Below are 14,160 nucleotides of genomic sequence, written 5' to 3'. Positions count from 1 at the left end.
ATAGTCCAATTCTTCTCCCACAGAAGGAACTTCAACTCAATTTTAGCCTTCCCTCAGTACATACCAGCAAACATTAGCAACAAATTCATTTGAAAGAGGCAAAATTTTACCCAAAACTATAAATTTCCCATAGAAAATCAATCAGAGAAAGTCCACAGACATATTAGAGCAAGAATGAGGGAAAAGCAGTAAATTATAACGGATTGTGTAAAACAGAGCATAGAACAACTACCTAGTATATACCTTTCATGATTGTGTAAAACAGATTTTGGTTCTGGTATAACTGATTCAGCTCAGTCCATGTGTAAAACAGAACAACTATCTAGCATATACCTTCCATAATTTTGGTTCTGATTCGGGATATTTGCAGCCTATTCTCTATCAACTTCCTAGTCGGAACACAATAACTCGACAATAGCGTGTCGAGAACATTTTGGGATGCTTAACAACTTTTGAGAAACTTTATCCACAAGATCTGTGCTGCCATCTTTTAATACCAAGACCATCTTCTCCAATGCTACTGCATTCTTAAGTAGGAACTCAACAAAGTGGAGAACAAGCTTACATTGACTATCTCCGTCTGAGAGGCCTATAATCTCAATAGTCTTTAGCTGTGGCACAGAACAATTGAAACCAGTCCCATCTGAATTCCAATGCTTCTTCTCTCTGCAATAGTGTTGACACTGGAGATAAGAGTTTGTTAGTTCAGGAACTAATTGAACAACACATTGAAATTGAATATAATTGGCATAATCAACTCTGATAGAGCCGCAAACTCCGAGCCGCAAACTCCATAATACGTTAATTAAATTTGAAATTAAGATGGGTTCCAACAAATTTTACCTGACATAGCTGCAACTTTATAACTAATTTCTCAAGCATAGGTAAACTGCGAATTACACATACAATTCCCTGGAGGTGCTCATCAAAATTAGTACCATCCACAGTCAAACATTTGCAGTTTAACAACGGAGAAGATAGACCTTCTATCTCCAAGTCTGTTAAAGTCTTCAAACAATAATAAGAATAAAAATTCAGAATCAATAGTGTAGATATAAAACTGAAAAACAAAATTACATTTAAAAGCTATCAAATATTTCCTAACACAGAGACAGAAAAAAAACTTCAATCTTGAGAATATTTACTTCTTTAGAAGTTACCTTGATAAACTTGCTTCCAATATTTAGTTTCTTGACATGTTCAAGCTGCTGAAGCTGCTCAAGGATCTGCTTGGCAGTATTTTCATCGTAGACCTCCGGAAAATAATTCAAATCAAGAGTAGCACAAACTAAAGGCGGCAGTTTCATCAATTTAAATGATTCAATATCCAAATCATACATGTTCAATTCCTCAAGGTTTGGACATGAAATTACAATTGAACAACCTGAACTTCCATCATTTTCTCCTAAAACTAATTTCTTCAAGGAATATGAAGCTATAACAAGCTCATAATACAAAAAGTTTCTTAATTCCAATGAACAAAGTAACGAACAGCGGGATAAAACACTTTTAATCGTTTCATAAGGCAAATTAGCAAAGGTGACATCCGAGTATCCCGATATTCGGAGACATAATTCTTCAAGCTTTGGACATGAAATTTGAATAGGATCATAATTATCCCCATGGTCAACATCTACAAAAATCAAACTTTTCAATGATTTGGAAGCAATAACACCTCCATCAACCACATCACAGCTAGTTAATTCCAACCATTCAAGCAACGGACTGCCAGATACAGCATTTTCCACTGCTGAAATATGCAAACTAGAACATTCCAACTTCAACATCTTGAGACATGACCAATTTACTTTCCAGCTATTCGTAAGACAGCAATTGAACAACTCTAAATTAATCAAAGAAACATTGTTGTAAAGGAATTTCGGCAACAGATACAGATCCTCCTGATCACAGTGTAAAACTAGCTCCTCGACATATTTTCTTGTTGCAAAACGGATTATCGGAGTTAATTGAGGCTTCCTCTGTAAGAGACGATCATACTTGATATGGAATTTCTTTATCTTTGGGCAATCATGGAGAATTAGGGTATTGTTAATAAATTTAGAGAAATTTTCGTCATTCTTACCAGAGGAATCGAAAATTAGTATCGGAACATGAATCCATTGATTCGGCCACCGTTTTGATAGAACTCCGGTCTGAATAACTTGTTTGGTTGACGGCAAAAGGGTAAGGATGACTTGAATAAGCGCATCGGGCAAATCACTGATCCGGTCTTCTTTCTGCTCCAACTGCGGACTTTCGTTTGCTCTATTGGTATCGCTTTCCTCCATTGTTATCGATGACTGCTGTGCTTGTCGAATGAAAATTAGGTATTTGAGAACAGACAAACCCTCAATTGTGAAAAACAGATGTTAAATAATTTTAAAATAATGATTACGTTCCAAAATATATGAGAAAAAAAAAAATTTAATTCATGATTAAGTCCTTGAAGTTTTATTTTTTTAAGGATTAAGACTACAATTTATATATGTTTTCGATGAGACCCTTTAATTTTAGTAGTTTTAAGAATTAATCACTTTATTTTTTATTTTAGACATATTACTCCTCTCACTAACGACTACATTAATAATTATCAAAAAAAAAAAAAAAAAAACGACTACATTAATTGAACTGTCAAAAAATGGCTCAATACACGTGAAAACTAAAGGTTATTAATAAATAAGGGTTATAAAAATTTAGGAGCTTAGATAAATAAATTATAAAAACCATGGGCTTAAATATAATTTAAGCATATAATAAAAACGTGTATGAATTAAGGAACTTAATTTATTATAGGTTAATTAGGGGGCGTTTGGTTCATAATGGGTAATGGAAAAGGAATCAAGAAAGGAAAACTAAAGGAAAGAAAATGAATAACCATTAATTTCTCTATGTGTTTGGATATGTTTAGGAAATGGAATGAGGTAAAGGGAATCTAATTCCCTAGAGGGCATGGGGTAATTGCTTAACCTAAAGAGGGTAAAGGGAATAGGTTTTTTTTTTGTAAACAAACAAGAACAAATGGAATAAAACCCTCTGATTCCCGTTCCTAAAGACCACAAACCAAATGTCATGGTTAAATTACATCTATGGGCACTAAACTTTATCCATTTTAATATTTTATCCATTTTAACATTTAATCACTGAACTTCAATTTTTAACGTTATGACCAGTGGCGAATACAGGATTATTCGGTTGGAGGCCGATTTTTCACGTGCGTTAGCAGGAAAAAATTTTTTTTTGCTAAATCGAACTTGTTCAATTTTTTTTTTTTTGTGTGTGTATATGCATGTTATAATTTGAGTGGCCAATTACTAACTTTTAAGTATTAATGTACAATTTCTCAAAATTAAACTAGATTTTGTTTAAAATTCCTAACATATAAAAAATTGGATTTAGGGAGGACAGAATAGGTAAAGAAAATTAAAAAAAATTGATTTTGGAGGGCCAACCAAGCCGAAAAAAAATTAATATTTTGGACTTAAGGAGGGCCTAACAGGTAAAAATAAATAGAAATTTGGATTTAGGAAGACCTATCATGCTAAAAAAAATTAGAAATTTGGATTTAGGGAGTACCTAATAAGCTCAACATATTAAAATTTTAAATTTTGAACAAGCCTAACACTTAATGAGCCATATTAGGAGGCTAATTCAACACTCTGATTAAAAAAAAAAATTTAGAAGGGAGCATAAACTACCCGGGGTCAAGATGGTTCTGGCGGCCGGAGGGGCCTGGCCCCCCAGGCCCCACCTGTCTAATCCTGGTTATGACCACTGAATTTTACACTTTTTAACATCGGTGGCCACTAAATGCCTCAAAACGATAGTTGATGGTATCAAAATAAAAAATTGAAAGAGTTAATGATATTTTAAAGAACTTTAATTCTTAATTTTTTTTTGTTATGAGGTCATTTAGGCGTTGTTTGGTTAGGAGAGAGTGTGAATTTTTAGAGAGAGAAAACTATAGAAAAAGTGATTTTGAAAAATAAAAAATGTGTTTTCATGAAATGTCATTCTGAACAACTTTAATTCTTGAATATTTTCATTTTGAGATCGTTAACGATCATTTTGAGGAGTTAGTTAAAGTTGAATGGACACAAGTGTTAAAATGTGTAAAGTTTAGTAGTCATACCGTTAAAAATTGAAGTTCAGTAGCCACAATATTAAAATGGATAAAGTTCAGTGGCCATGGATGTAATTACCTGTTAATTAAGTGAAAAATGTATTAATTTAAAGTAGAATTCTACATTCAATTAATTTAAATATCACTGTTTAAAGTGAAAAATATAAAAGCATCTTCATGAAATTTTTTTCAATTGTTAATTTCATGGTTAAATTTTCTTAGTTACAAGTTTTTTTTTTTTTTTGAAAGCCTTAGTTACAAATTTTTAGAAAAGTAATTGATTGATTTTATTTTATGATTAGCAAAACAATAAAGGAAATTGACAACGAATTAAGGTTAGATTAAAGGATTTAAATCGTTTAAGATTTCAAGTTCGTTCTAAAAAAACTGACATTTTTTTTATAATTTAATAATAGAATAAGAGATTAAATTTTTTTAATTAAATCAAATATTTAGATTTTTTTTCCAATGTTATAATTTTTAACTTTTTTTATAAAAAATTTATTCCATATGTTTGTGATTTGTTATTAGTTAATGATAAAATAACGCACATATAAAGTGTAGATTACAAAATTAATGACTTAAAAAACAAATTCATGAATTATTTCTCAAATTTACATAATCTACCAATATTGGAGGCAAGTTTACCTTTTGCTACCAACGTTAGAGTATAATTATATCATTTTAAACGTTAAGAATAAAATTGCACTTCCCTGACAACTTTGAGGATCTTTTTGCAACTTATCACTTGATTTTTTCTTTCAATAGTTTTACTATTTACCACCCCAAATTACTTATCACTGCTCCCATTGAACAATTTTGCCCTTGGCATAAATTTTTTCCAAAATTGGGAAAAAAAATTGAGAGAAAATTCAAAATTTGGCCCAAACGAATGCGGCATACTACCCGACGCATGGCAGGAACGGATGCCGCATCCGTTCCCGCCATGGGCCGGGCAATATGCCGCATCCGTTTAGGCCAAATTTTGAAATATACAAATCGTAAAAATTTTAGTGACGAAAAATACTAAATCATTCAATTTTTTGTGACGAAAAATGCAAAATCGTCATGAAAATATGTATTATTTTCATGAGTTCTTTGATAAAAAGATGTAAATCTTAATGTTTCCGACTCGTAATCATCCATTTTCAGGGTTCAGATTGTCACACATCAATTATTTTCATAATTTCAATTATTGTTGTTCGGATTTATGATTTTGGAGAGAGAATTTTCAGTTTTTGATCAAAATTATGAGAATGTCAAAAGTCCAAAAGGGTCGGTAATAAATAATTTAGAAGCGGTATTTAACAGTTCACATAAAATTATTTAGGAGGTACGGTGAACGTGGGTTTTTTTTTATCACTTATTTAGGAGGTGACCGAAAAAAACATATTCATGATTCAACTAAACATTGTTTAATCCCTTTAACCTTATGTTAGTGTTTGTCCCAGTAACGAGAGGGTTTACCAAAAATTTCACATATGGCTAAATTTTAACTTAGCCAAGACTACCAGAAATAATAATTTTCTTATCATTCAAACCAAGTTTTGCTAATTAGATAATAGTTATCTTATTCCATCTAATTTTATTTAAAACAAATAATAATATATATTTACTATAAAAAAAACTAAAAACTAAATCAAAATCTAACTAGTGATGGATGATGAATTGGGGGTAAATTACACTCATGTTACTGAACTTTACCCATTTTAACATCATGGCCATTGAAATTAAATTTTTAACAGTATGAGTGAACTTTACACTTTTTAATACTGATGGTCACTTAACGCCTCAAAACGACCGTTGACAGCCCCAAAATAAAATTTTCAAAGATTTAATGATATTCTAAGGAACTTTAATTCTTGAAAATTTTCGTTTTAAGGTCATTTAGGTGTTATTTGGCTAGGAGAGAAAGTGAGTTTTTAGAGAGAGAAAGGTCCAAAAAAAAAAGTCAATTTTGAAAAATAAAAAATGTGATTTCATGATAAATATCGTTCTGAACAACTTTAATTCTTGAATATTTTTATTTTGAGATCGTTAACAATCATTTTGAGGAGTTGGTTAAACTTGAGTGGCAACCGGTGTTAAAAAAAAAAGGAAGGTCATACCGTTAAGAATTGATGTTCAGTGCCACAATGTTAAAATTGCTAAAATTCAGCGGCCATGGGTGTAATTTACCCAATTCTTTGGACATCAGACCCACACACAAAAAAAACCTGAATTTAGCCTACCAAATGATAGAAAGTTGGATTCAATATCATATTTTCAACATTAAATTGCATTAGCAAACAGAGAAAATAAAATATGGAGATATAACATACTAGAACTCATTCTTAATTACGGTAAATCGTATTGTGATGACAGAAATTCACAATCTTACGGTATAAATTCACCTAAAAGAGGTGGCAATTTCTGACACGAAAACACGATTACAGAGTCAACCCGACTGACATGACACGATTGACCCGAAAATCATTTTTCTAGCATTTATAACATATAAAATCATATGGAACAACATAAATATGAGATAACACGATTTTGACACGAAACACGATAATTGTCAGGTCTACCTAAAATGTATTCTAACTCTAAGAATGTTTTCAACTTTACAGCAAGTTTCAAACTCAAGAAGACAGCATCCCCATTCGAAGCAATATCTGCTACACTCATAGACACAGCAGCGGGTTTTTTTTTCCTTTGCGAATTAGAAGTAATCATCACATTTCGTGAAAGGCCTTGCCAGAGGTGGAGGATTCACAGAGAGGGACGACTAGTGTTAGGTCCGTTCTTGATAGAATATGATTGGTTTATTCCGTCCTGACTATCCTCCACCTCTGGCACATAGGACGGAATAAACCAAATTTGCAGCATTCTAATTATCAATAATAAGTGATTTGTAAGAAATGTGATTCCTGAGAAACTCAATCAAACACAAACAACAAACAATGACCAAAACAACAAACAAATATTGAATAAAAAACGGAGAAGAGTTGTTTTATTGATCCAAACGATCCGGAGTTAAGCCCGAAGAGTTGTTTTATTGATCTAAATGCTCCGGAGTTAAGCACGAAGAGTTGTTTTATTGATCCAAACGCTCCGGAGTTAAGCCCCTGCGTCAAGTGAAACTAGGACCTTTGTACCCCATACCATTCACGTTAGCTCAATGCAACTCCTATTTTCATCTTTCCAACACAAGAAGTCATGACATGTGTCTGTACAAATGCCAATACTTTGCTTGTCGTATAGCCCTATTGTGCTTGCTATCGTCTAAGGTCGATAATGAAAAGGTGTAGATATTGTAACAATCATAGTTATTAAAGGCACAAGGCCCACTAAGGTGCTAAGGGGTCCTCAAGCCTAGGCTCTAGGTGAAAGGCAAGGGGGCGCCTTAGAAACACGAGGCGCATAAAATAAAATAAAAATATATATTCTTTTACTAGTTAAGAGTAAACCAAAAAAAAATTGAAACTTTTACTATCTGGAGCACTAACCAGCTGTTTACAGCTTTTCTAACTAAGACTATGCAGTTTGGGAACCTCTAATATAAAGGTAAATTATGTTATCGTGTCAGAAATCGTCACCCTGAATATAAAGTTTGAAGCTTGAGAATCTCTAGAAATGCCAATACTTCGCCTGTCCTACAGCCCCGTTGGGTCTATTATCGTCTAAGGTCGATAATAAACAAATGTAGATATTAAATAAGGAGACATTACAAAAACATTCTTATTCCAATCATTCGAGCAATTAACCAAATTTGCAGCATTAATTAAAAACAACCCCCTCGATTCTAATTATCAATAATAAGTGAATTGTAATTAGTGCGATCGCTGAGAAACTCAATCAAACACAAACAACAAACAATAACCAAAACAAGAAACGAATATTGAATGAAAAACGGAGAACCGTTGTTTTATTGATCCAAACGCTCCGGAGTTAAGATGCTACATCAAGTGAATTTAGGACCTTTGTACCCTATATCATTCACGTCATATTTTTATCTTTCCAACACAACGTAGCCTGAAGTCACGACATGTATATAGTGGTTGAAGCTTGGGAACCTATACAAATGCAATACATTGCTTGTCGTGTAGCCCTATTGCGCATGATATCGTCTAAGGTCGATAATAAAAAGGTGTAGATATTGTAACAATACAATACAATTGTTTATAGCTTTTCTAACTATGCCCATCATTCATCCAATGTCTCAATGCATTAGCAAATAAAAGAAATGCAATATTCATATATGAACCATATTTACTAGGCAAGAAGTTCTATTCAACATCAATATTGAAAATTCAGTTAAGCTACTTAAAAGTCATGTAACCATAATCATCAAATGCACGAGACAACCTCCAACTGTATGTGCCAAGTAAAAAAGCTTACGCAAAAACTACAAAAACTTTTAAACATGTTCTGCGTATTTGGACATACCTAGCTAGGTAGAACGTAGCAGCTCAATAGTTGTATGTGCAGAACATCTTTGGAAGCTTAGCAGTTTTTTAGAAACTTGAAACAGAAAACTTGGTCCACAATCTCCTAATATGACGACTATCTTTTGCAACACTCTTGCATTCTTCAGTAGAAACTCAACAAAGTTGAACACAAGCTTATGTATTTCATCTCTTTCTGAGAGACCAATAATCTTCACAGTCTTCAAACTTGATACGGAACAATTGAAAACAGCCCCATTTGAATTCCAATAGCTCTTTCTCCAATCATAGTCCAGCAGATCGTTGGGCTTTCGACGCTGGAGATAGAATTTGTTAGCCAAGAACTTAAAGAATGACAATCAATTCTAATGATATGATTTAATTATTAGCTCATTAAACTCTACAAGTATCAAGTTATTGCTTCAATTTTCAGGTATATTGCAGCAAACACACTAATATTTTTATTAGATTTGAAGTTAAGACTGGTTGAAACAAATTTTACCTCATCGAGCTTTATGAATAATTTCTCAAGAACAGGTGCACATCGAATCGCACACACAATTCCACGAAGGTCCTCATCAAAGTTAGTACCATTAAGAGTCAAACATTTGCAGTTTAATAATAGAGAAGATAGATCTTCCACCTCCAAATCTGATAAAATCTTCAAACATAATGGAAATGGAAATTCAGGAATAATATGGTATTAATTCAATTTCAAATCTAAGAAATTTATTTGTATATTCATCATTTAAAGTTGTAAGAAAGTGGAACTCCAAAAACACTTCCAATGATATTTAGATCTAATATTTAGCTATCAAATATTTGCTCTACTGTCCAATAGTAAAACAAAAAGTTTAGAAGTTACCTTGATAAACCAGCTCCCAATTTCAAGTATCTTCACAACTTGAAGTTGCCCAAGAATCTTGATTGCCAAACTTTGAGAATCGAAATATTCCATGGTTTCAAATTCTAAAGTTCCTATTTCAAATTCCTCAAGCTCTGGACATGAAATTTCAAATTCTGAAATTTTGAAGTTCATCAAGTTCAATTCTCCCAAAACTAGTTTTTTCAAAGATTTTGAACGTATGAAGTAAGGGGCTGCGGGATAAAACATTTTCAATGGTTTGATCTGGCAAATTAGAAAAGTCCATTCCCGAATCCACTGATGTAATGATAGATAATTGCTCAAGATTTGGACATGAAATTTCAATCTTCTCGCTGTACTCTTCAGTTACAATGTCTATAAAGATCAATCTTTTCAAAGATTTGGAAGCAATAACAATATCTTCAAACCCAATAATCCCGCTTAATTCCAACAATTCAAGTAATGGACAACCAGACACAACATTTTCTATAGCTAAATTATGTACATAAGAACATTCCAACTTCAATTCCTTGAGACTTGGCCAACTTGCACTCCGAATACGCCCAATCCAACAGCTAAACAACTCTAATTTAACCAACGAAGCATTGTTGAAAAGGAATGTCGGGACATAGATGCAAGATTAGCTCCTCCACATCTTTTTTTGTTGCAAACCGGATTTGCGAAGTTAAGTCAGAGTCACAGCCTAAGTTAAAATCAAATTGGATATGGAACTTCTTTATCTTCAAGCAATCATGTAGAGTTAGGGTTCTATCAATGAATTGGGAGAAATTTTTATCAGACTTACGGGTGCATTTGAAAATGAGAACCGGAACTCGAGTCAATTGGTTCTGCCACCGTTTTGATAGAATTCCAGTCTGAATAGCTTGTTTGGTTGAGGGCAGAAAAGAAAGGATGCCATGAATTAGAGAATCTGGCAAATCACTGATTCGATCTTCTTTTTGCAGCAACTTCAACCTTTTGTTTCCCGATCTCTCAGTTCGATTTTCCGATGAAGCTCCGACGCTTTGATCCTCACCGCCCTCCTCCATTTTAATCAAGTCACCGACTGCTGTGCTGTGTTGTGCTGTCGAAGGAGGACTGTAACGGACTTAAAAGAAAACCCTGAAAACCAAATATTTAATGATTTATTATTATTATTATTTATTTATTTATTATTGCCGGGATAATAATTTACTGGTCCTTTCATTTTTTCATAATACACTGTTTAGTCCTCGTTTAATTTTTTAGACCCCGTATTTTAATAATACATTATTTAATCATTAATTTTTATTCTATTCCACAGTTTAGTCCCTTACAAATGGACTAAACGGTTTAGTAATTCAAATATTTGAAACAGTAAATTGTTGAATTGAACAAAAGTTAAGAACTAAACAACATATTATTAAAATACAAAGACCAAACAGTGTATTGGATAAAAATATAGGAATTAATAAATTAATTATCTTTATTATTATTAATATGAGGTATTTGTTTTATCTTTACAGAACAGTGTTTAGTATTTCACTTCAAACCGTATGAAATATGGTGTTTTGTTAGGTTTATATATCATCAGTATTTAGTTTTTCTTATACAAATAGTAGCGTTTTGGAACATTTTACAAAAAAACACATTTTTGAAGCTTTTCATGAATCAATTGTTCGTATTTATTTGACGTTGATAAAAATATCCTTCTTATTTTGATAAATTGTATTTCTTTTTTAACATTATTCTTATCTTTATAATATAATTATTCAATAGATTATTACTTTTAATTATTTTTTAGTTATTTAGATTATTTTTATTAATTTATGTATTATAATTTTTATATTTTTAATTTATTTATAGATTAATTTAAAACATACTCCTATTAGACATTTTACATAATAACAATAACAGTTAATCATAATTTTATCATACACTAATAATTAATCACCTAACAACAAACAACTAACAACAACAGTAACAACTATTAGCTAACAGCTAGACCTCGGTATGGACCGATGAGCCCGCCCGCACGGCCCGAGCTCAGGCCCATTTAGCCGGGTCTGGACACAAAATTGGTGTCAGGCCCGGTCCGGCCCAAGCCCGAATAAACTCGCCTCGAAAATGGGCGGACTTGGGCTATACAAATACCCGTCGAGCCTGGTCCGGCCTGACCCGTTCTATATATATATATATAATATTTATTTACCCCCATATATATACTCTCCAATCCATCTCCTCCTAACCCTAAATGCACGCCTCTCTCCTTCATCTTTCACACACAGATAGACTAACTCCCTCATTTCACACTACTCCGCCTCTCCCCAAACGACCGCCGCCTCTCAACTCCCTCATCTCACACAACTCCCTCCCCTCAACAACCGACCGGCCTATCAGTTCTTTTGGTAAGAAAAGTAACAAGAATCAGTTTGTATTAGTTTATTTCGAATTTAACTATTAGTTTATTATAATTTTCTAAGACTTATTAACTATTATGTTTATTATTTTTTTATTAAAAAAAGTTAGTATTTCATTTTAATTGGTTTTTTTTTTAATATAGATATGGGCTTGGGCGGGCAGGCTTGGGATTCCTTTTTTAGGCCCGAGCCCGCCCAAGCTCCACTGTAATTATTGTGGGCTTGGGCTTATTAAAAGCCCGACAGGCCCGACCCATGCCGAGGTCTACTAACAGCTGAAACATTTACCATTATCATATCTAAGGGGTGTTTGTTTCAACTTTTCGGAGAAACGTTTGGCGTTTCATTCCAAACTGCATGAAATGTAGCATTTGGTTAGGTTAATATAACAGTCGTGTTTAGCATTTTCTATGGAAACTGTATTGTTTTGAAGCTTTTCACGAAATACTCATTATTTGCAGTTATTTGCGAGTAAATTACATATGTGGTATACAACTTTTACGATGTTTTACACTTTGGTATACAACTTTCATTTTTGCGCACAAAACTACCCAAACTTATAATGACATCTTTTTAAAGTATATAGCCGGTTTACCAACTTTTAAACCATGCAGTTTATATTTGAAAACGGTACAAACCACAAGATTTATTTTTATACTTTTTCCTTAATTGTTTTTACGAGAAATTAAAATCCTTAAATGGAGCTTCAAAATTCACTTGCCCAATATTAACATTATAAAGTTTTATTTTGATCTAAATGGTGGATTTTAAGTGAGAATATAAATTTGGAATGGTTGGGTTAACATTATAAAGTTTTATACTTAAGATATAAATTAGTTTTACTTCAATAATTATTTAAATTTGTATTTTATTCATAGTTGATGTGGCGCTGATGTGGATCAAATTTGGTTACTCTGTTTTCTGTACTTGTTTGTCTTTTTTTATTTTAAAATTGAAAATTTAAGGTATTTAGTTAGACACTTTATATTTACCTTTTATAGCTAAAAAATAGTTTTTTTTATAAAAGTATAGAATATCTATTTGTTAGAAAAACAATGCATTGTTTTTTGTCACTCAATTTCAGTATCAATAATATTAGTTCAGTTCAGTAATTTACCATTATTTATTATAATTATAATATTTTATATATATAATTTTTTTTATTACAATTTATATATAATTTATAATTTAGCATTATTTATATATTAATTCATCATTATTTATTATAATTATAATTATTTATATAGAATTTATAATTTATTATATATAATTTATCGTTTTTTATTATAACTATAATATATAATTTATCAAGTCTAAGGCGAGAGCAGAGGCGATCCATTAGGTGAAGAGGCGCGAATAGAGACGATCCATTAGGTGAAGTGGCGAGAGCAGCGGCGATCCCTTTTGAAGGTGAGAGCAGCGGCGATCCCATCGGTTCCATCATAATTTCTGCAACGTCTGGCCGTAGTTTGAAGAAAGCGAAGGGAGATTGCGGAATCCCTGATGACTGTAGTAGGATTGTGAGTAACTTTATGGAGTCTCCTGGGCACAGGAAGATCTCATGGAAATATAATGTTTTAGGGTTGAATAAAGAGATCTCTCCGATGGAAGGGATGATGGAGGAGGGATCGGTTTGGGTTAATAAGGATTCATCGGACTCTGATGCCGATGAGGATGCCCAGATTGACCCTAAATGTCCAGTTATTCATCTTTCAATGCCCAGATTCAACCGTTCTCTGATGGGAAATTGGAGACTTTCCCTCATTGTGACTATGCTTGGGAAGAAAGTTGGGTTTCATTATTTTGCCCAGAGAATTGAACCATAGTGGGCACAAAAAGGCAAAACTAGTATTACAGATTTAGATAATGATTATTATATGATCAAGTTTACAGATTCTGATGACTATGAGGCTGTCCTAAATAGGGGTCCTTATATAATTATTGGCCATGTCCTGGCAATCAGGCCATGTGTGCCTAATTTTAATCCAAAGGACAATGAAGTGAATCGTATTCGTACTTGGGTCCGTTTTCCAAATTTACCCATTGAATATTATAATGATGCCTTTATGAAAAAGTTGGGTGCTGTTAGATGAGGTGCCGCGGCCTAATCTCCCGGGCGGACCGGGGGGTGGACAACCTCATGGCGACATAAGCGGTGATTGGCGCCGAAAGCAACCAATCGCGGAATCAAGCTGCTCGGCAGGACCGGAGCTCGGAGATATGGAAGAGTCGCCACCCACGAATGGGAAAATGAACACCGATCCCTTGCGGGAGACCGGTGTGGGTTCGGGAAACTTAGGTACGAGCCGAGAAGGCTAGCTCCTTTTCGGAGAAAGGCTACTAGGC

At 33.1% G+C, this 14,160-nt stretch overlaps 1 protein-coding gene across 1 annotated transcript; it reads right to left on the bottom strand.

Moving 5' to 3' along the window:
• Positions 1-220: 220 nt before the first annotated feature.
• LOC136227922 (F-box protein At5g03100-like) lies at positions 221-2,352 on the bottom strand. The gene is made up of 3 exons (XM_066016723.1): positions 1,161-2,352; positions 844-1,008; positions 221-683 (listed from the first exon to the last, which is right to left on the bottom strand). The coding sequence occupies exons 1-3, from the start codon at positions 2,286-2,288 to the stop codon at positions 390-392; spliced, it is 1,587 nt and encodes a 528-aa protein (XP_065872795.1). The 5' UTR covers positions 2,289-2,352; the 3' UTR covers positions 221-389.
• Positions 2,353-14,160: the final 11,808 nt, after the last annotated feature.

This window comes from Euphorbia lathyris, chromosome 4 (assembly GCF_963576675.1).
Source record: "Euphorbia lathyris chromosome 4, ddEupLath1.1, whole genome shotgun sequence".
Classification (NCBI taxonomy): Eukaryota; Viridiplantae; Streptophyta; class Magnoliopsida; order Malpighiales; family Euphorbiaceae; genus Euphorbia; species Euphorbia lathyris.
The sequence above is the reverse complement of the archived record's forward strand: the minus strand, read 5'-3'. Positions and strand labels throughout refer to the sequence as shown.

What these genes read in the sequence shown, in the direction of transcription:
- LOC136227922 (XM_066016723.1), bottom strand. Translation starts at nt 2,288, where the DNA reads ATGGAGGAAAGCGATACCAATAGAGCAAACGAAAGTCCGCAGTTGGAG. An exon ending in TTGGAAGCAAGTTTATCAAG is followed by an intron (nt 1,009 to 1,160) that starts GTAACTTCTAAA and finishes TATTGTTTGAAG; the next exon opens with ACTTTAACAGACTTGGAGAT. An exon ending in TAAAGTTGCAGCTATGTCAG is followed by an intron (nt 684 to 843) that starts GTAAAATTTGTT and finishes TCTTATCTCCAG; the next exon opens with TGTCAACACTATTGCAGAGA.